The sequence below is a fragment of the Nasonia vitripennis genome, chromosome 1 (assembly GCF_009193385.2).
Source record: "Nasonia vitripennis strain AsymCx chromosome 1, Nvit_psr_1.1, whole genome shotgun sequence".
NCBI classification, from domain to species: Eukaryota; Metazoa; Arthropoda; class Insecta; order Hymenoptera; family Pteromalidae; genus Nasonia; species Nasonia vitripennis.
In genome coordinates, this window is record NC_045757.1 from 17,058,063 (window position 1) to 17,079,337 (window position 21,275).

General features: G+C 47.7%; 2 protein-coding genes across 12 annotated transcripts in view; one reads left to right on the plus strand and one right to left on the minus strand.

The window, feature by feature from the left end:
* Positions 1-21,275, plus strand: part of LOC100116943 (tyrosine-protein kinase transmembrane receptor Ror) — a 324,541-nt gene that overhangs the window by 104,207 nt on the left and 199,059 nt on the right. The window lies entirely within an intron of this gene.
* The window catches only part of LOC100680254, a 39,287-nt gene continuing 19,730 nt past the window's right edge, over positions 1,719-21,275 (minus strand). For 7 of the 9 annotated variants that reach the window (XM_016986681.3, XM_032595833.1, XM_032595834.1 and 4 more), the window contains 2 exons: positions 6,181-6,317; positions 1,719-4,626 (listed from right to left, as the gene is read on the minus strand). In XM_016986681.3, the coding sequence (XP_016842170.1) occupies positions 2,035-4,626; positions 6,181-6,317 (2,729 nt within the window). In that variant the 3' untranslated portion in view covers positions 1,719-2,034. Of the gene's footprint in view, positions 4,627-6,180; positions 6,318-16,722; positions 17,506-20,473; positions 20,767-21,275 lie in introns of those variants that run through there. The other 2 variants (XM_016986684.3, XM_031924735.1) reach the window with 2 other exon arrangements.

The following is a 21,275-nucleotide window of genomic DNA, read 5'->3' on the forward strand; positions in this document are numbered from 1 at the left end:
CCTTTAAAATTACCCGTCGTATCGACATCAATACCTTTATTATACAAGTACATCCCGTCATCAGGCTTTAACAGCTTTCTTTTAACACGCAATCTCTCATCCCGCCATAATAAGCCCGCCGCAATTTAGATCGCGTTTAACGAAGCCGCAGCGAAAACAGCCGAGTGAAAGATATAACGAAAAAAAGTCAGAGCCCAGGCGAACATATTTTTTTCATCCCCTTCTTCGAAAGCTCGACCGGTAATTTTCTCGTCTCCCTGGCCTTATCAGCGTCACGTGCCGCTTCCACGTCGTAAAGTCGAGAGACTCGCTCTCGGCGGCTCTGTTTTTTACGAGCAGGAAAGTCTCTCCTTCGTTTCGGCGATTCGCAGGAAATTTCGGCGGATGCGGCACGCGACACGACTATCCTCTCTTTCTCGGCCCTTGACTCTCTCTCGTGCACTGCGGCGCGGGTATCGAGTCCGGCTTTCGAGGGTCGCCGGGAATGACGCCCGCATTATTTCCCGTATATATACGTGGCGTGGCTCTGCGGCCCACCGTCATCGCGAGATCTTGCCTCGCTCGACGTTTATAAATTACGGTGCGGCCAGCTGGCGCGCGCGCACGCTGGGGGACTGCTAAGCGAGAATAATGCTCGAGGATGACCTGCATCTTCGCGCTATTAGGATTTATTGTACGCGTTATCGCGAGAAAATTATTGGGTTTCATATACGCTCGCGTGTTCGTGCGTGTGACGATGAATTGTAATTGATTTAATAGCCGCGCGTATTCAAAAATAAGCCCCAAGACGTGTGGCTCGAGTACAAAACGGCCATCATTTCCGCGCACGCCTGAGTCGCGTAAATTAGTATCAAGTTAATCGGCGACGTCGTATATCTCGTCTCTCTCTCTCTCACCTATTCAGCCGACACACATACACCTGCTGCCACAGGACCGGATGACAGGAACATGGAGAGAGAAAGTGCGAGGCGTCGACGGAACTACAGCGAGCAAGTCCTATGCTTATAGCTCGACACGACCGGCAAGAGATTAAGAGGCCGAGAGACGGATGCGCGCACGCGGGGAGGGCCTCGCGCGCAGAAAAGGGATAATTTACATTTTAATTGCGCACGAGAGTTGCCGGAAACGAGGGCGCTCGCGTCATCGCGGCGAAATTGGACCCTCGCACCAGCTAGAGGGTGGCCAAGCTTATTACATTCCGCGGGGTGGACCACCACCGCCAAGATAGCACAGGTCTTCGCTTCTTTACACCGATATGCCTTCGTTTATTTTGCTCCGTTTGAACCTCCCGTACACATGCGTACATACCCTGCCTTTTTCTCCTCCGCGAGAGAGCAGCTGCGTATGTTTTCCTGGCTCAGACGCGGGCTGTCTACGTTGCTTTTTCTAAGACGCCGCGCGAGTGAACAGAGCGCGCGCGCGAGGCAGCAGATGCGCGCGAAAAGTTCAGCGATCGCGACTATAACTCTGCGGGTAATGCCCGGAAAGTTTCGCCTCAAAGTCCTATTATCCCGCGAAACTCTCCTCGCCGCGAGAAGCTATGCAGCTATGTACTCATTTCTTCGTCGTGGCTATTAATAAATTTCACCCGAAGCGCGCGTGGGCCGCTTTATTAGTCGCACGCGGATCTTGTTTTTATTGATATTGCGCGATGCGGGAAGAGAACGACGGTGTTAGGGGAAATATATAATGGATTGGTTCTTGGACGCAGCCAACTGTATGCTAAATTAAACGGTGTATTTATTACAAAATTGTTTCGACGTAATGTTAATATTACAAATAAACGTGAGCTAACGACGCAACGTATAATCTATTACAAAACATAAACTATATACTTATTATACTCTCTGAGATAATAAAAATAATACATTCATATATAATGCACATCGGTATTACATCTCTATGTACCTAATACTCGTGTTCATGTAATTACTTGACGAAACTCCCGAATGAAATCAATCCGTACAAACAATATACACCGTTTCGCACACCGTTCGTTCGTTCGTTCACGAAATCGTCCACTGGGCGCACTATCTAAATGCAGCCGTTTCCCCAGCAAGCGCACCAAGGCACACTGCCGCTGCTGGTGCTGGACTTTCTCGTCTTTTCCCTGACGGCGGCCTCTCGACTGCTAATCGAATTTGTCCTCTCCCTCTCGGAATTAGTGGCGTTGCCCTCGAGCGCCGCGGCCTCGCCCCTCGTGAGGTGTCTCTCCCTCGCGTTCTCCACGCTCCTGCTGCGCGACGTCCTCGTCGAGCTCACCGACGGCCGTTTCTTCGTGCTCAAGTACAGCGACACCCTTTTGGTCTGGTCCTTCTTCGGCGATTCCTGCCCGGACGACGAGGACCTGCTCTCGTTTTTTTCGTCCTGGTGAGACCTCGTGCTGAGGATTCCCGGGGACTCGGGCGGCTCCTTCGAGCTGGCGCTCGACTGCTTCTTTAGCGTTTCCCTGCGCCTCTGGGAGCTGCGCTTCTCCTTCACGGATCCGGACTTGTCTTTGCGAGAGCGTCGCTTCTTCGGCTGATCCGTCGGCTGATTACTCTCGGCGCTCACCGCCGCGGCTTTCGTCTCGTCCTCCAGCGAAGTTTGCGTCTGAGCCGGGACCTTCGTGACCATGTCGCAGTGGCCGTTGGCCGAGCAGCACTGGACGCCGTTGGCCGCCATCGGCACGAACGGGACGTTCTGGTAGAGCCGAGGGGTTTGCTGCACGAGACTCGTACCCGTGGGCATCCTCCGCAGAGCCTCGAGCTCGTACGGCGTCATCGGGGGGATTTTCATCGTGTGGGGGCTGGGAGTCTCGAACGACGTCACGTGGTACTCCTGCTTGTCCCCGTTTCTCGTCGGTGGGATCATCAGTCGCAGACGTTCCAGGTCCTTCCTACTGCAAGCTCCGCAGTCGGGCTCCAGCACCGCGCTGGGATTGCTGAAGCTCGACTGCACTCTGACCGGGCTGGAGTAGCTCGTCGCAGGGACCGGGCTTTCGCACACCTTGATCGTAAGCGGACTCTGCATGAGCCTCGCGGGACTCGAGCCTTCGGTCCTCACCGGGAAATTCTGGTAGGCTTGCTCGAAGCTCTGTAGGAATGGATGGTTGAACAGCTTACCCGTGGACGGCAGTTGTGGGATTTCCGGGGTGTCGGAGTTCGTCGACTTGCGGGAACCAGGCTGGCGCAGGGTGACGTTTAGTTGGCTCTTGTAAGCCCTCGAGCTTGTGGACATGCTGTCCAGGGTGTTGTCGCTCTTCGCGTGATTGTCATTGTTTAGGGACTTGACGTTCTCGTTGAACGACAGCCACGAGCTCAGGTCCTGACAAGAGACCGACTTGACCATCGGGTTGCTCGAGCCGTTGTTCCTGGCGTCGCTGACTATCAGGAGGTTCTCCGAGCTGAAGAAAGCCTTCGCGTCCCCACTCTCGATGTGGCCGTGCAGGGGCACGGCTCCGTTGACGCAGATGTCGGCGGAGCCTTTCTCGCAGTTGTACCGGCTCGTCGATATCACCGTCGAGACAGTTTTCTCACTACCCGCGGGACTGTCGGATTGCCTGTCATCGCCGTTGCATCTGGGCTTCGCGAGCAGCGGCGCGAAGAAGTGCCGTGGTTGCCTGTTCTCCTCCGGCTTGGCGCACTCCGCTCCTTTGTTCCACCTCTTGAAGATCTCCAGCTCGTCGTACACGTCCCTCAGGATCGATATTTCCCTAATGAGCTGATGGTTCTCCTCGCTGTAATTTCTCAATGCTTTATTCGATGAGTCTAAGCTCGCGCTGGTGGCTTGGTTGTGGCCGGCCGAGCTATCCCGAGGCCCAATGACACGAAAATTATCCGAGTGCTGCTTGACGAAGGCTTTTCTTCTCTCCGCCAGACCGGAGACATTCGCAGGGCCACTTTCCACGAGCTCAGCCGGCTTAGGCGGTAAGTCCTTTGACGAGTCGCAGACTGCTATTGGCGATTGCGTCCGCGGAAAGTTCGGGACAGATATCGGCGCCGTGGCGAGGACGCTGTTCTGCCAGCCCGGAGGCGGTGGCGCAGACGAAGCCACAAGGGCTACCTGCCGCGAGTAGTTATGGCTGCTTATATCGCGACTCGGGTTCGCCGTCTGATGGCTCGAGCATGTGGTCATCGGACGGCAGCTCTCGTCCATAGACGACTGCGCGATGTTTGAATAGACGCTCGCTTCGGCCATAGTCGGAAAGACAAACGGACAATCGGACTGATAGGCGAAACTCGTCGTCGTGAGTGGATCGCCCTGCTCGAACGAGGTCGTGTGGTAGGGAAAGGTACTCCGCTGTTGTTTTTCGAGTGGCTCGTCCACTCTGCTCGCCGATTGCTCGCTCGGTATACTGTCCTTCTTGTCCTTCTCCTTTTTCAACTCCTCTTCCTCGTCGACGACGGATAAGTCGTCGAAGTTTACGCGAGTCCGATGCTGCTGCTGTATCGGGCTGCCACCGTTGCTCATCTTTTCAGACGAGATCTTCTGGTTCTCGGCGTTTTCTAAACGCTCCTCCTGGTCGTGCTCCTCATTAGTCTCCTCCGCGGAGTCGGAATCATCGTCGTCTTCTTCGTCGTCCTCCTCCTCCTCCTCGTCGTATTCCGAGTAGTCCGAGCCGGCAGCTTCATTTTCCGAGCGGTCCTGAAAATTTGATTACACTTTAGAATTTGCATTTAGTTGATATTCGAGGAACCGCAAATTTCATACCGACGTCGTGAACAACCATAACGCGCCTGCATCTACTTTCATTCTCAATAAAAAATTTGATGCTAGCTTCTCGTTTATATACAGGGGCAGCTCATCTATCTTTAGTAAGGTACTCCGCATCCGATAGTGAATTTAATAACGTCCGATATTTAATAACTCCCGATACGAGTATTTTTAAGGCTCGATCCTCAGATTTTCATTCTGGAAATTGACAGATAGCATCCTATCCTCCACTCCAAACCCCTCTCCCCTCCCGCGCGAGTAAACAGTTTTACGAGATAGAGCAGAGAGTATATCTTCGAAGACCTCCAATATATGTTGCAACTTTTTACGATACGACAGCCGCGGGCAAATGAAAACCCGTAAAATCCCCCGCGCGCACTAATAAACTCACGGCCGCGCCGAAAAAAGCAAAATATCGTGCGCGCGCACGTCGGAGAAGAAAAGCGGGAAAAGTGGCCACGATCCTCGACCAAAAGAGAATTATACGATTGTTTGCAGTCCGTGCGTGCGTGCGTGTCGACAAAGTAGGGATCGATATCCGTCGCGCTCACGGTACGCAATGAAGAGGGCGACGGCGACGCGAGGGAGGAAAATAGCGCGCGTTAAATATTTTACCGGCGTCATTCCGAGCCCGCCTAATTGCGCGCAAAGCGAGAGCGCCGGAGAGAGATTGCTCTTGAAATTCGAGAAAATTGCGCGGCCCTAAAGCGGAGTCGACTAGCGCTAAACGTTCGGCCAGTATACGCCGCGACGCGACGCGGTCGTTGCAGTTAGTCAGTCGCCTCCTTCCCCTCTTCTATCCTTCGTTTCATCATTTTTATGCTACACTTTCGGCGCTTCGGAGTTAACGCGCGCTGCTCTGGGCCATTTTCCTTTGGCCAGTGCGCCTGCGGCGGATTACGCGTTTTCCTCCTCGCACGCGCACGTTTTACGTACGGCGTCGCGTCCTTTTTCCTCTTTCTCTCGTTCTTCCTTTTTTTGGGCTTTTTAAGTATGTACGCTTCTCATAATTAACTTTTTTATATTTGAGTGTTTCTCAAAGGGTTAACGCGCGCGTGGGTGTGCACACTGGGAACCGCAGGCTTAATTAAGAAATTTTCTTTTACGAAACTCGGTCCAAGCCGCTTTGCGTTGCAATTCGCGAGCTGAATATTTGTTTAATTAGCTCATAAATTGTAAATCGTAATAAATTGTTCGTGTAAGCAACGTTAACTTTATGGAGTCGCTTTGTTGTGGGAGAGGCGGAGGAATGTTAAAGAGGCACGTGTTTTGAAGTGGAAATGATGAATTCAGAAATGTATATGAGCGTAATTAATTAATTGAGTCAAACGAGTCCGGCAGTGTTAATATTATGGAAAAAAGAAAAGTTACGTTTGCTCAATCCGGCACGAAGCGGTGTTTATATACACGTATAGCGCGAAATCAATAAAGTCAATCAAGTCGTGACGGTTCGGTGTGTGTGGGTGCGCGTCTGTGTACACCAACCTCGGGTTCGTCGCTCTCCTCTCGGTTCTTCTGCTTCTTCAGGATCTCCTCGAGTTTGTCGTACTCGTCCCGCAGACTCCATATTTCTCTCCTGAGCTGCTCGTTCTCCCGGCGCAGCTTCTTGATGTCATTCTGGCCTAAAACAAACACACGGAAGCAACGTAAGAAGGCGAGTCTTTATCGTTTTTTGCAACTGCGCTCTCTGTGTATATATCTTTATAACGATACTAAGGCTGCGAAAAAAGCCGAAAGATTGATGGAGAAAGTAAATAGCGACAAGTATATATAGAGGAGAGAGGAAAATAACTCCGAGTGATTAATCGTCTCCCCGTATTTTCTTTGGCGAGCTCTCATTGTGCGATATTTTCACATTCTCGCAATATTGATCAGCCTTTAAAATAATCAGGGACACGTCCGTTCGAGAAAGATTTTTACGTCGATAAGTCACGCTGCAGTGAACATACACCAGTTTTCACAAAGAGTAATGAAATGTCAACGGTCTCAATGCTTTATACTTCATCCTCTCATGTCCCTGCGCGTATATCGCTCAGCTCTTTCTCTACGGAGCTTTCAATCAGCTATCTCATCCATCTCAATATTTGCCCGCATTTTTCCGCGCCGCTCTCGAAGCGCTGCTCTTAATTGTGTTGATTTATTCATTAAACGAGCATAAGTAATGACGCCGCGAGTTATATATATATATATATATATATAAATATATATATATATATATATATATATATATATATAATATATATATATATATAAAAAAAAATATATATATATATATATATATATATATATATAATATATATATATATATATATATATATATATATATATATATATATTATATATATATATATATTTTTATATATATATATATATATATATATATTATATATATATATATATTATATATATATAGACACACACACACCGCAGATACTTCCGCGATAAGAACACCGATCGCAAAACAAGCACAACTGCTGCCCAAGACCGAGCAAGCCGAGATCACTTAATCACCATCACCCTCGTATAGCTACACCAACCGGACATGCCTGGCCATACTTTATGCGAATCAGGATCAGCGTCGTTCGACCGATCGATCATCGATCGATGCGCCCATGCAGCTATATAACCAGGCGTATCTCTTTCGCTGTGCTAACCCTTCAACTCGAAGTTTCGCGTGATAAATCACCGCGGCAGTGGCGGCGGCCTCTCGCGCAATTACTTAGAGCTCGTCCGCGTGAAGCAGCGGGCAGAGGCGGAGATAGTCGCGGCGTAGTGTGCAGCAGTGCGTGCGCGCGCGGGGACGACGACTACGAGTCGAGGACGTGCGCGGGTGGTCGCGTGCGAGCACGTCGTCCTTTCACCCGCTCTTTACTCGCGGCAGGCTTTTTTCTCTGTCGCTCGCCGACGACTCTGCCTTCGTTTACGTCCGCTCGCTGCATGTGTATACGTGTGTTTGTACGGGAGAGGGCCTGAGGTGACACGGAGCTAGAAAGGTAGAAAGAGAGCTATATGTGTAGCCGGGGGTAGGAGGAGATTGTGAGTCAGCGCTGATAGGACAGTCGCTTAGATGGGGGTTTGTGGCTGGCGTCGGCTGTGCTCTCTCCTCTGCTCTCTGAGTCATTGCTAATGTAGATAAAAATTGGCTGCGATTCAAGTATACGTTTACGCGGGCTTGTGTATGTGCGCTGTATCAGACGAACGATGCTTATCTTTGTCAGAGATATTATACCTTTGTGCAGAGCGAACGTTTTTCTGTCTTATAACGATGCGGGAAATATAGTCTATGGAAGCACTTTACGGACGTTATTAATTGCAACCGTTATCGTTCGCCCTCTTCGTACTGTTACTGTATAGGGGTTAATGGCTCGAGGCTGATAGCAACAGGAGTATGTACTCACGAGCGCATTCGTTAAAATTTCGTTTTGTGAGGAACAATCATCGGAGAAGAATATCCAATTCGCATAAATGAATCATCAATCTCGCAGTTAGCAGTCTTTTAATTTCTCACTGTCTCTATTTCTCTATTTTTTCCCATCCCCGACTGACTCGCTCAGCTCTTCCTTTCTCTCTCTCTCTCTCTCTCTCTCTCTCTCTCTCTCTCTCTCTCTCTCTCTCTCTCTGCCGCTATCCTTAACTCGATAGGACGAGTCGGTTCCTCGGCGGGAATCTGGGAATTACATTTTTCTCGTGAGGTCTCACGCGCGCGCCGTGGGGAAAAGGCCCGCGCGGCGGGAAGGAAAGAGAGCGAGAGAGGAAAGCAATCGTCGTCGTCGTCGTCATCCTGTGGAGGAGAAAAAGGATATCCACGCGCCCGGAGAGGGCTGTTGTATAGGTGCCATGGGCTGAATGGAAACGGAGCGAAAGTGTCGTCGTCTCGGCGAGGCGAGGCAAGGCAAGGGAGAAAGTGTATTTATTTAAGGTTCGAGAGCGCGAATGCCGCGCGAGGAGGGAATGAACGATTGGGATGGTCAATAAAAAAGAATGGAGGAATCAGATATATTCGATACCGAGGCACTTCGTCCCAGACTTGCCTTCGAGAGTGTCATTAATTTAGTGTATGGATTATGCGACTGGACGAATGCAACGCGTCGACCTTCGAATCGAGGTTCAAATATTAGGATAGCCTTTATCCCGTCGACTTTCAAACACGCCGCCGAGCGCAGAGACGAAAAGCTCAAAGACGAACAAGAACGAGGAGCTGGAAAAAGGAGGAATCAAACGAATGAAGCCCCCGCGCGCACCTATATCCTACATACACTAGAATCGTCGCAATCGTTCTCGCGCGAGGCGAAGAAAGGCGCGCCTCGCTTCGAATCGAGATCGTATAGGTATACGTACGTAAAACAGGAGAAAAAGAGTTAGGGGCGCTACGCGTAGCTGGAATAGCTCGTCTCCCTATTCCCCGTAGGGTGATTTGCACGATCGGCCGCCCCCGATTGAAGAGAGCAGCGCAGCTCTTTCGAATGCCCGTCACGAGTATGCGCGGCGGCGGACGCGCGATTTTGGATTTTCAACGAGCGAATTATTCCGCGGCTCCTCTTTTTCTCTCGTTCAGTCTCGCTCTTCTCGCTTTGCCATATTCCGCAGACTAGTATGCACGCCGCGGGTTTGAATCGCGTAAGTGCGGCTGATTTTTCTTTCTTTCTTTTTTGCGCGCGAATGCGGGCCGACTTTTCGCGCGGTAATGTGTGCCAGTGATGTTTTTCGAGTGCCGTCGAGGTGAAGTTTTTGCGATGATCGTATATGCGTTCGAGGAAAAGTTGATGTTGAAGGTTAGTTTTCCATAATTTAAGCGTTCGAAGTGCATGCACTACAGCTAGATAAAGGATTATTCGCCGTAACGTTCTCTTTGAATCTCCTCCCGCGAGAGAACGTGAGATTCGATACATTCTCTTCTATTATTTACAGCACTCTCAATGCGTAATCGGCTTCTAAAGATTAATTTTTTCAAACGCCACTGGCAAAACGTTGCGCGCTCGTGCAAAAAGTTTCGGAGCGGATTATCGACTTGGAAAATAAGAAAGCGAGGATTTTAAAAAGATTAGAGCCTGCGACGCCTGTATATTCGAGTTGAAATAAAAGAACTGCTGCTGCACCCGACTACAGCGGACGCCGATTGTTATGCTTTTATTCGCTTATGCATGCGCTTTGATGGATAATTTGAAAAATTTTTTTAATAACACGCCTATACGAGCAAAACATTGCTTCTCTACCACTTTATCTTAATGAATCAAAAAATCCAATTTTAAAATCCACACTGCCTACAGAATCAACGATCATCGATATAGTCAATTACCCCCTACACAGGCATCAGAAGCATCAGTACAATCACCTGCATGGAAACTACATCTCGAGCGTTAAACACAGCGTTTCACACCCAGCCACCGTCTGCTATACATTGCCGAGTCTCGCCTACATCGGCGATCGGCATTAAGCAAGGTTATACGCGTACACCGCCGCATCCGAGTGCGCGAGCGTGCTAATTCGATACGTCGCGGATAATCTCGCGCTCGCCTCCTCAGGTGCTCTTTATCCTACTCGCTCGCAAACAAGCTGTGCGCGCCGCGGCTGACTTACAAGGAGAAACAAGTGTAAATCAGGATTACCCAGCGCGGCGATTTAAATATATTTAAGCCGATCGCCGCTCGAAGGAGTAAAGTTCCTATATTCGGATTTCTCGCGGCCGCCTGCCGTGTGTGAGACGCGATGGCGGCGTCATTATAAGCTCCTTGCAGGTATAGGCACTCGAGGTTCTTCTGCCAGTTTTATTTGCCGAGATGCAGTGGCTGGATTATGGTTTTCAGCGAGTCGTAAAACAGTTGACCGTATGAAGATTTTTATGTGTAGGACTCGTTGAAAATAAAGGATGTATGTATTCTTTTAATATAACGCCATCGACGCCTAATCGACACTTCGGTGAATTTCAAAGGCAGTCGCCGCGTGCGTGTAATTTACGAAGCGCTCGTTTAATCAAAACCGACTTCATAAATCATCGAAGAGTTGCGTTGCAACGCGACGAAAAAGAGGCGTGCGATGCGCGTTAGCGAAAAGATAGATCGTAAAGAATGCTTCGCGAGTATTTACGAGCGTCCCGCGCGCGATAAAGTGCTTCGGAAGAAACGAGAGCGTGAGAGATCTAATGACGTCGTTTTTTAAAGGAGCTTTTTGCGCCCGAAAGCTTTTCGAAAAGTTTAGTTACACGTATAACGATCACAACACGCGTGCAATGAATATGCATTAAAATGTCCGGACAACCTTAGAAGACGCCGAGTCGTAAACATTTTACAATCAGCGAAACACGTCTCCGCACTTCGTCGATCATTAATTAAACTTCTTGACCTCGCGACACACACACGTCTGGCGAAACCACTCCCCGCAATCCTAGCGCGGACGTTACTTCGCTCTCGCTCCGACAACTACGGCCAATCGGGCTGTTGACACTGGCGCAGTTTTTCTCCTCCCGGCGGCTATGTGCACCGACAGCTGCTGCGCTGATAACAATTACGCGCGCACAGAGCGTAATTAGTTTTTCGCCGTCGCGCCCGCTTTTTTTCTCGGACCGTGTCGGCGCGCTCGATTTCGAAAGAGGCACGTAAACAGAGACGCGGTGTATTAGTAGGGGGGAGTCCAGCTACGTATGTTGTGACTGCAGGAAGATGCGAGAAAAAATTGGAAGGCTTGTCGGGCGATAAAAAGGAGATGAGGGTGCGCCCCGCCGCCGCTGGGGAGAGCGAGAGAGAGAGAGAGAGAGAGAGAGAGAGAGAGAGAGAGAGAGAGAGAGAGAGCGAGAGAGAGAGGTGAGTTTCATTTGCGCCGGGGTAATTAGGAAGCTCGTGGAATTCAAATTGGATTTTAGAGAAGTGAGGGGCTTTGAGATCGCATGCATTTTTGACTGGCTTAATAACTAGCCTTTCTAAATTTTTCGCGGCAGTTCTTCAAATTATTACCCTTATTGTTGCTGTATTTTACAGATTTTTGTTTGAAAACGTCGCAACGAAATTCAGCAACGCTTGCGCCGCAGCCTCTAATTAAACGACCAACTGCAGCGCTTTCCCAGCATGAAACATTCTCCGCTCTTCTCCGCTAAAAATTCCAAGGGACGAGCAGCTGCATTTCCCTTTGGAAATTAAAAAATTCCCCTCCTTATTAAAGCGGCAACTAACTCCTTCGGAGAGCATCCTCGAAATAATATTTTGAGACGGAAGCTCGCAATAAGTCGGCGCCGGGAAATCTCCAGCGCAAGCTCTCCGCTTATAAAGCACGCGCGTCGGGGTCCAAGAAGGAAAACGCATTCAAAGGTCGCCTCAGCATCTCCCCCTCTTCTGTATCCCACCCCAAAGACGCCGCAAGAGTTCTCTCACGGCAGGGCGGCTGCGTGTACGCTGATCAAAGAAGACGCAAGAAATATTTCGCTTTATATACGCGGCCGGGCGCGAGCGCGAGATTTCTCTCTCTCTCTCTTTCTCTCTCTCTCTCTCTCTCTCTCTCTCTCTCTCTCTCTCTCTCTCTTCCAGTAAAAGGTAGAAATTGCGTCTCTCGGGCCGCGTGCGAAGAGCGAACGGACCGAGTGTAACTAAATTCTCGCTCGTCACTTTGATGTCTCGATATATTTCCGAAGCTCAGAGGAGAGCTGGAGGTAAAGCCAGAGAGTGCGACTCTCTGCGCGCACAGACACGCGAAATTCCCGCGCGCGAACTTTCGCCGCCTATACGCGCGCGCGCGGCCAAAGAGGAACAAGAAGTCCAAGCGCGCGAATGCGCAGCTCTTATGCGATACGAGAGAGGGAGAGAGGAACTTGCGAGCTTTCACGCGTCGAGAGTGAAGCAGAGGGAAGCGAAAGTGCGGGGGATGAGCGAGAGGCCGGAGGACGAGGGGAGGCCCGGGAATGGTAAATATTACATGAAACGAAATTGTCGGGAACGCTGCTGCTGCTTCTGTTCGACTCTACGCCGGTTTAATATGCTTCTGTGAATTACCGCGCGTTATTGCTTTTTACGTTTAATGAATGTGATATTAACTTTGGAAAAGTTTCGGACCCGGCCAGCTTTATTTGCTTCTCGGACGCGTGTCTGGTGTTCCTACACCCCGTACTATATAGGTATATATGCTTCGTGTGTAAAGTCTACGCGTCGAAAGCAAAGGTTGATGGCTCCCGTTTGGAGTTATTTTTACGTACTAGAATAATAATTATACAACCAAGCGAAAACGAATAAATCGACGTTAAAGGCTGTTTCAAAACTAATCGGAATTTCGCCAAACCTCTCGCGCCGCATAAAAATGTCCAACGGGTACATACATTCAGCTCTAAATAAGAAACCGCTCTCTATTTTTATACAAGACGAGGCATCCGAGCACAGAGAAAGCTTCGATTGTCCTCTTCATCCATCAATTTCTCGCTGTTTATTCAGCGGCAAAACACGCGCTCGCGCATCTGTGTAAAAGTGCGTCTCGCGTCGTCCATTGTATCGAGGCCTTGCCAAAGAAAACACGCGCCTTTCGATTCTCCCCGCTCGCGCACTCGCTTCCCGAATTAGACGCCGGCGTGTGTATATACACATATATATTGTACACTGTAAGAGCGTGAGAGACGGCCGCGCTCGATTTGAAATATGGAGGGGCGCGAGAGATTATTGTCGCACGCACGAGTAGCGAATGGCGCGCGAAGGATGAGCGATGCCGGCGTCTAGACGGAATCGTTTACCCCGGCAACTCCTAATTTCGCTGCTGGGAGGCAGTCGCTTGATCAGTCTAAGAAATATATCGGTTTCAGGGGGTTAAGAAACTGTGGAGCGATTTTATTTCGTTGCCTTGGCTGATTGAATGCTCGGTCAGGGGCGCACGTTTTGACGACGCTGGATTTGCTGGCTTGGATATTTCGTGGTGAATTTGTACATTTTTTAAAACTATTTTTTATAACGACGAGTGAGTTCATTTTCAAATTCGTATACCGAGAGAGCTAAAAAGTGCGCGAGGTTATTCATCCTGATTCTTGCATAAAAAATTGTATTCACTTTTATGGAAGAGTGCGCTGAGCAGGTATTCCAATCGGCATCAGTCTGATAAATGCTCTCGGTGATTCTTTTCGACGCCGAGCGACCATGAATCATTTATTATTTTCAATTCCGGCTTGCCGCGGTGTAGGTTTCATTTTGAATGATACGCTTTTTCATCATGAGGCTGCAGCGCGCTGTCCTGAATTATTAACTATGTATTTCAATTGCGAATCGCATATTAAAATTTTGTGTTTTTCGTCGGTGAATTCATTTTCGCGTTTGATCAGACGATTTTTGAAACAATGAGTGCACTGTATCCAATAACATTTTTCGATATTTATACATATAGGGAAAACAAGAAAAAACTCGCGTGTCGCCTCGAGTTCGGCGCGGAAAATACTCGCGTAAAGCCCGTCACAGACTGATTTCGCATAGAATATACACAGAGGGCTTCACAATATCTGCAGATGGCGTGTGTACACATGTCGCGACGTGTACCGAGTTTGAAGTGCCCTCGGCCCTTCCCTCTTCCTCTCTATCTTCTCTCGCTCTCAGCAATGATAGTTTGATCTCTAACGAGTAGCTGTTTGCGCGTCCACGTCTTTATCGTGGGTTAACGTCTTGTTTCGCGGATACGCGCGATGCAAATTTTTTCTATTCAATAAACGTGTCTGGTATACGTCAGCGAATGCCAATCAAGCAGCATAACAGCAGCATGAATTTGGGGGATATGTTTAACAATACGATTATTCAAAAAAGTGATCAGATTCTAAAGTCGTGCGATAGAGAATTAGCTTCACCGCGATTTGACACAAAAGGTTAACTGAGGTGACGTGCATAACTAGATTAATTTCGTCGTATGTCCGAGCATTCGAAAAGTGCCGCAATAGTTGATTACACCGCTCACCACTGCAGGCTTCCATTCCGAAAGGTAGACTCGTCGCGAGGCTTAGTCTCTAATCAACCATTGGTTTACTGATTTCCCAGTCGCGCACATACTCGCGGCCTAACTATCTGCCTACTAAAACCGCAGTCATCCGCGAGGCTAGTTTTATCACGGCCACTGCTCGTCTGCTCCGTTTATCCAGTCACAAAGGCAGCGAAAAAATCCCCACCGCCCTTTCTTTTGTGCCCTTATACTTTTTCCTCAAAAAGACACACGCGAAACAATCACCTCGAGGATAATCAGCGCCGTGATCCGCAGCTCCCTCTCATTTGCTCCTCCCTGCTGACAAACCGCACTCCTCGAGACTGGAAAGAAAAAGCAGCATCCGAGAGCGAAACAACGAGATCACCGTGCAATCCTGCCCGGCGGTTCCCCGCAACGAGTATTCTCTCTCTCTCTTTCTCTCTTCGTCTTAGCCCCAGCGCAGAAGTAGTTAATTCCCCCCGCGGCGGCGGTTCAACGATCTCGTAAAAGCAGCAGCGCGGTAGCCGAGGCCTAACCCCTGCGCTCCCGGCGTGTAAACACGCCGCGGTGTCCTTTTTTTCTCTCCTCGCGCCGGCGGCGCAGGATTTTCGATATATTCGCTCGGATTTGGCCGCGTCGAACTTTATGAGTCGGCGTCGTGTAAATCCGCGCGTATGTCCCCTTTACGCAAAAATCCATAAAACTGAAGGGAAACGATGCCATCAGCTGCGCGTTCGACGCTTAAGGGGTCAAGCCTGGGTTAAATCCTGCAAAAAAACAAAAAGATATTCTTCTTACAAAAAAGTTTTTGATCTGATGTAATTTGAAAAAAAAAAATTCTATTGAAAATATATAAAATATACACCATTTTTATCGAAAAAAAACATGTATATACCTTGTAAAATCATTGACCAAAATTCATGACATTTCACTATATAAATAAGTGTTTTTAGTCACTTGCCACGGCTTTTTGAAAGATCCGGACCGACTTCTTTACTCTATCCGGGCTTAAATGTACCTTAAACATGCCCCCTCGGACCGATCGAGAGCCATTGCTAAAAAATATAAATCAAATACTGCTAGCAACAAATTTTGTTGCTAGCAATGTTTAATTGATATTTTTTAGATAACAAAATTTGTTGCTAACTAAATTTAATTCATGCTAGCAATGATTAATTGATATTTTTTAGATAACAAAATTTGTTGCTAACTAAATTTAATTCATGCTAGCAATGTTTAATTGATATTTTTTAGATAACAAAATTTGTTGCTAACTATATTTAATTCATGTTTTTTAGAAATGTCTCTCGATCGGTCCGAGGGGGCATGTTTAAGGTACATTTTAAGCTCGGATAGAGTAAAGAAGTCGGTCCGGATCTTTCACAAAAAGCCGTGGCAAGTGACTAAAAACACTTATTTATATAGTGAAATGTCATGAATTTTGGTCAATGATTTTACAAGGTATATACATGTTTTTTTTCGATAAAAATGGTGTATATTTTATATATTTTCAATAGAATTTTTTTTTCAAATTACATCAAATCAAAAATTTTTTTGTAAGAAGAATATCTTTTTGTTTTTTTGCAGGATTTAACCCAGGCTTGACCCCTTAAGCCTCTCGCCTGCTTTTTTCGGAAGCAAAGTGGAACTCCTTTTTTCGGGCCTTCAGTTTTTACGCTCAAAGTATTATGAGACTCGAAAAGTTTGCCGTATGAAGTGCGCGCGTGGTTGAGTGGACCGTGGAGGAGAGGTAAAGGGTCGCGCTCGCGCTCGCGCGAGAGAAGTTTCAATCTGCGCCGGGAGAAATTTCGAGGTTTACTTTAGCCTCTTCGTGACTCTTTCGGAGCTTCTCGGCTTGCTGCGGCAAAATCGCTCCTTGCTCGTCATTGTTTGCGTTGAAAATATGCGCGCCACGGCACGTGATCTGAATTTTAATTCTTTGATTCAATTATCGGCTCAAGCGTGCGGCCATTTGATTATTTATCGCGAGCTCGCATCATTTTCCGCTATGACTTTATAAATCTCTCGGCTAACCAAACTCGGACCGAATCTCCTTATATATAATGTGTATCAGCACACGTTCGCACACAGTCACAAATCAACAATCGCCTGCAGCAGACCTACTTTCGCGGCCTTTTTTCCTGGTCCTCCCACGATCCCGTCTGTCCATCGTGCCCATCGTGCCTCTGTACTCGTCGGGGTCCCAGCTGAGGACGGAAATTTTTCTTCTGCGTCTCCTCCTGCTCGTAGCCTTCCGGCTTCGGATCTCGCGCTCCTCCCGCCGGCTTTTGCCTGCTCGGCTCAATAGCAGCAGTAGCTCGGCGGCTCGGTTATTTTCTACCTCCGAGGAATAATCTTATCGCGCGCCCAGGCGCCCACGATTCGAAAATATCACTCGCGTATACGTATAGTGTATATGGCAGTTTACGCGCACTTTGACACGAGGTATTATTGATGCGTGGCTGTGTCTATGTGTATGTGAAAGGCGAGTTCTTTGATTAAGTACTCGCGTGGTCTTTAATTTTAGTTAGTTTACGAGTCTGCTTTGGAATGCTTTCGAGTTTTATATTCACTCTAACGTAACGAGAGTTACTAAAATCTAATTTTGTTTTCGTTTATTCTTAATAGCCAGGATATATCCCGAAGTTTCCAAACGCGCATACGCCGCTCGAAATACGAATTCGAAAAAAATGACGGTACACGAACTTTCAATTTTGACATTGAAAAACGAAAACATTTCAAGCCCTCTACTTTTTAAAAGCTTAACCCGCGAGAGAAAGCAAAAAAAGACCAGGCCTGCACTCAATCACTCAAGCGTCACAACACTGCACTTCTTTCACTTTTACACTTTCCCCGCAGCGCGCAGTTGCCCGAAATTCGGCTACACTGAGAAAACTAGATATTAAAATTTACTACATATGCAGGAAAAATTACTATATTATATAGTAGCGGACGGTTATACTTGCTTTGTATTAAATTTTACTATCTCAGATAGTAATTTCTATACTGAAATGAAATTTTTTTTCCTGGCCAATTTTACGCGCTTATTCAAATATGATTATTATTATTATTATTATTATTAATGATATTTAATGTTGTTAAGTGAAAGAAATAAACGAAAGAAAGAAATTTGTCTGCGGCGACGGGAATCGAACCTGGACCTCTGGAATGGGAGTCTAGCGCGCTGACCACTTACCCAAACAATACTGTACTTAATTTGAAATCTGATATATTAATCATATTTACTCGTGAGTTAATATTAATAATAAATTGACCAAAATTAATAAATAATAGCAGCGAATGATATTTTATCACTTAATAATACCAGATAAACAAATAATTATAGATTTTGGTCTCTGATAACTGCATAAATAAACTTTATAACCTCAAATTCTGGCACAGGGAGAAATTCTTAAAATAATTTTTACTATATAATGTAGTAATTTCTAGTTAACACGTAACACATTTTAATATAAGTAACAATTTTTACTATGAATATAGTAAAAACCGTCATGGAGCGAGTATGACCTGCCGTTACTATCTAATATAGTAATTTTTCCTATATATGTAGTAAATTTTAATATATAGTTCTCTCAGTGTACGTTTCGATACAGTAGCGTGTTTGCATTGGCACAGACGCGACCACCGTCGGATTCCAGGATTTCGATCGATCGTGTGGCGCGGAAAGAGAGCGAGAGTTGTGGAAGACGCGCCGCGCACGTGTACGCCCACGTATCAGCGGCGAGCGAGCCTTCACACACTTTTCGACGGGCGGCCGATAAATTTTCCCGGCTCACACCTGCGCGCGAATGTCTGACGTAGTTTGTGCGGGAATTCCTTCCCCCGCGTTTGTTTATCCACGGTTATTCTTTTTCGCGAGAAAAATTCTGACCGACCGGTTTACACCCACTGACGTTTTAGTGGAATTACCGTGTTGCGATTGATTCGTCGAAAAGGCTATAGGCGCTATATTTATTTTTATTATTCTTATCTCTCCGTGGAGGGGCAGAGTCGCTGGGAATTTTAATTTAGCTTTCTCGAGTGATCAGTGCCGTACTTTTCAGTATATAATGTAATCTGATCTTCCTAAACTTCTGCGCAACTCCGAATTTCCTCGTCGACTTCTTACAGCAATTCATTAACTTCTATCACCGGATACTCCACGAGCTGGCATTGTAATTGAACACCGAAGCAAATTGCGATCGATTAAGTTCGCATAAATTGATTCATTGAACACTGGAATTAACTGCGATGAAATTAATTGTGCTGCAGCTTGATTAAATTTGTCCATTACTCGATTTTTGAAACGCGAGAGAACTGCGAAAAAACATTACCGTTCAGAACTTTTGATTATAACTTTTGAATTTCAAAAATAAATTTTAATATACGACTTTTAGTTACGTATCTCAACGAGACTATATTACAATGCCAAAATTAGTTCTTCATGATGTGCGACAGTAAGCGCGTCACACAGCGAGTTATATAACGAGAAATTTCTCTCATTAAACGCATGCACGATATCGAAAGAAAAACAAGAATCAAGTGCACTGCGCAACGAACACTATATATATATTCTCCGACCAACGAGTAACGAAAATATCGCTTCGAGCACAGCCCTTTCGGAATAAATCACTTCACAGAACAATATCCAGACTCCGCCATAAAGTTTTGAAATCTCTCCCCCGCGATTCCGCGGCAGCCCTCCTCCTACGTCACAATCACTCGCGCCACCTGCACTTCCTCTCTCTCGTCGCTCTCCCTCCGCGGCGCAGCACTTGTCGCGCGACACTCGCGGCGATTATCAATTGCGCCAGCGGTCGATTTCACGGCCGCTTAAACCGTCGAGAGGGCTACATCACACGGCGCTGCGCGGTGGGCTTTCCCTCGACCACACCGACAAATGGCGCCTTTGAGGGCGGCAAAGTGCGCGGCTTCGGTTTTGCCCTTCTTCTTCGTCTTCCCCGCCGAACCTCCTATCAATCGCGTGCGTCTATACGTACGCGTCGGCAGCTGGCGCGCTCGCAGAGATGCTGGCTGTTTTGAACTGGCCGGCAAACTACCAGTCGTCCGCGCTCCACAACACACAACTACCAAAGGCTTTTCCACCACTCCGCCGCCGGCGGCGCCGTGATGCTCGCGTGCGGGAAGAGTTGCGAAGTCCCGCGCTCGCTTCCTCCTGATGTGCTTTTCGTCATGTGGGCCGTGTACGCTGCTATCGCTCATATGCCGCGCTGCTTTGTATGATTGATGGTGTGATTTATGTGGGACGCGGAAAGTGTTTTAAAAGAATCTCCCGCGGCTACGCCGATGATCGTTTGTTAACAAGGGCGGAGATTCTGTTCAATTAGTCGCGTTCAAATACAGCGGGAAACGGCTATTAATGTTTGCACGGTATACGATGGTTTGGAAAAAATTGCTCTGTAACCGAACGTAACATGACGAGACGCTGTGGAAGCATTTCCATGTTGCGTGTTATAAATAAGTCAGTTGGCCTAGGCCGTAGAACTGTCAGGATGGCTGCACTGTGTTACGGGGAGGGAGCGAGAACGCTAGAGTGCGTACGTGACAACTGGCAAATTGCTTTTGTACGGAATTCCCTACTCTCGGCGACCGCGTGTTTATTTAAACGTAATTCCCAAACATTGGCGCTATTCCAATGCCCTGTTTCGAAGTAAGCGGGAAATCTCGGTGAAGCGCATTCTTATCGTAAGGGGAAAGGCAGTTCAAGATTCACGTAATGTCAGTGTCTATGATCTACACACAATCATACAAATGCAATTTAGCAGTCCGGATACTGCAGTCCGGATACTGCAGTCGAGCGTCGCGTAATCAAATAGCAAGCGAATCCAATACAAACAAAAGTCCAAAGCCATACCATGCGAAGGTGACAGCAGTAGCATCAATCCTGTCCTCTCGAAATCCATAATCCTGGCAGCCCTATCAATACCAGCACTCGTCTACGCACAGCACTCTCGGCAACTATTATTCCCCTCCGCGATCCATCGGCAAACGAAAACACAAAGCGGAAACTATGCAGCTCCGATAGCATCGTCGCGCAGTCAAGCGCGATAGCTCTCACTGTCGGAAAAAAATCCGTCGCGCTATTTCCATCCCTGGCCGTCGCCGCGAAGAGACGCGTTGCGCCAGAAGACCGAGACGCTACTATTTAAATCTTTCTTGTGTGTTCGACGACGCGCGGCCGCGAAATCGCCCGGCAAGGTCGAGGGGAGAAGCCTTGCCGGACTCTACTCGTCGCATGTGTGTGTGTGTGTGTGTGTGTGTGTTTGTTTGCCTGCGCAAGTCTGCGACGGGAAAGGTTAAAGGATCTGCGGTGGCAGAGCGATTAAGTGGAAAAGACGTGGGATGATCAGACGGACAGGGGTCGAGACGAGTGAGCCGCTGCTGCTGCTAGCCGCGAAGCGTTTAGAGACGCTTTTACGAGTTGATGCTGGAAGACCGATTCGCGGATGTGTTATTCCGACGGTTCGGCGCTGCTGAGGTTTTATTAATGCAAAGTTTCGAGAGAGTAGCTCGTCTACAGTGTTTGAGGAGAACCGGAAAGTATATGCGGGACGCATTGTTTGAAGCGTTTTGAGGTTTGATGGAGTTTCTGGCCTTCCATAAATTATGAGGGAGGACAATGCTGTCGTCAAAAGCTGCAATAGAAATAGAAAAGC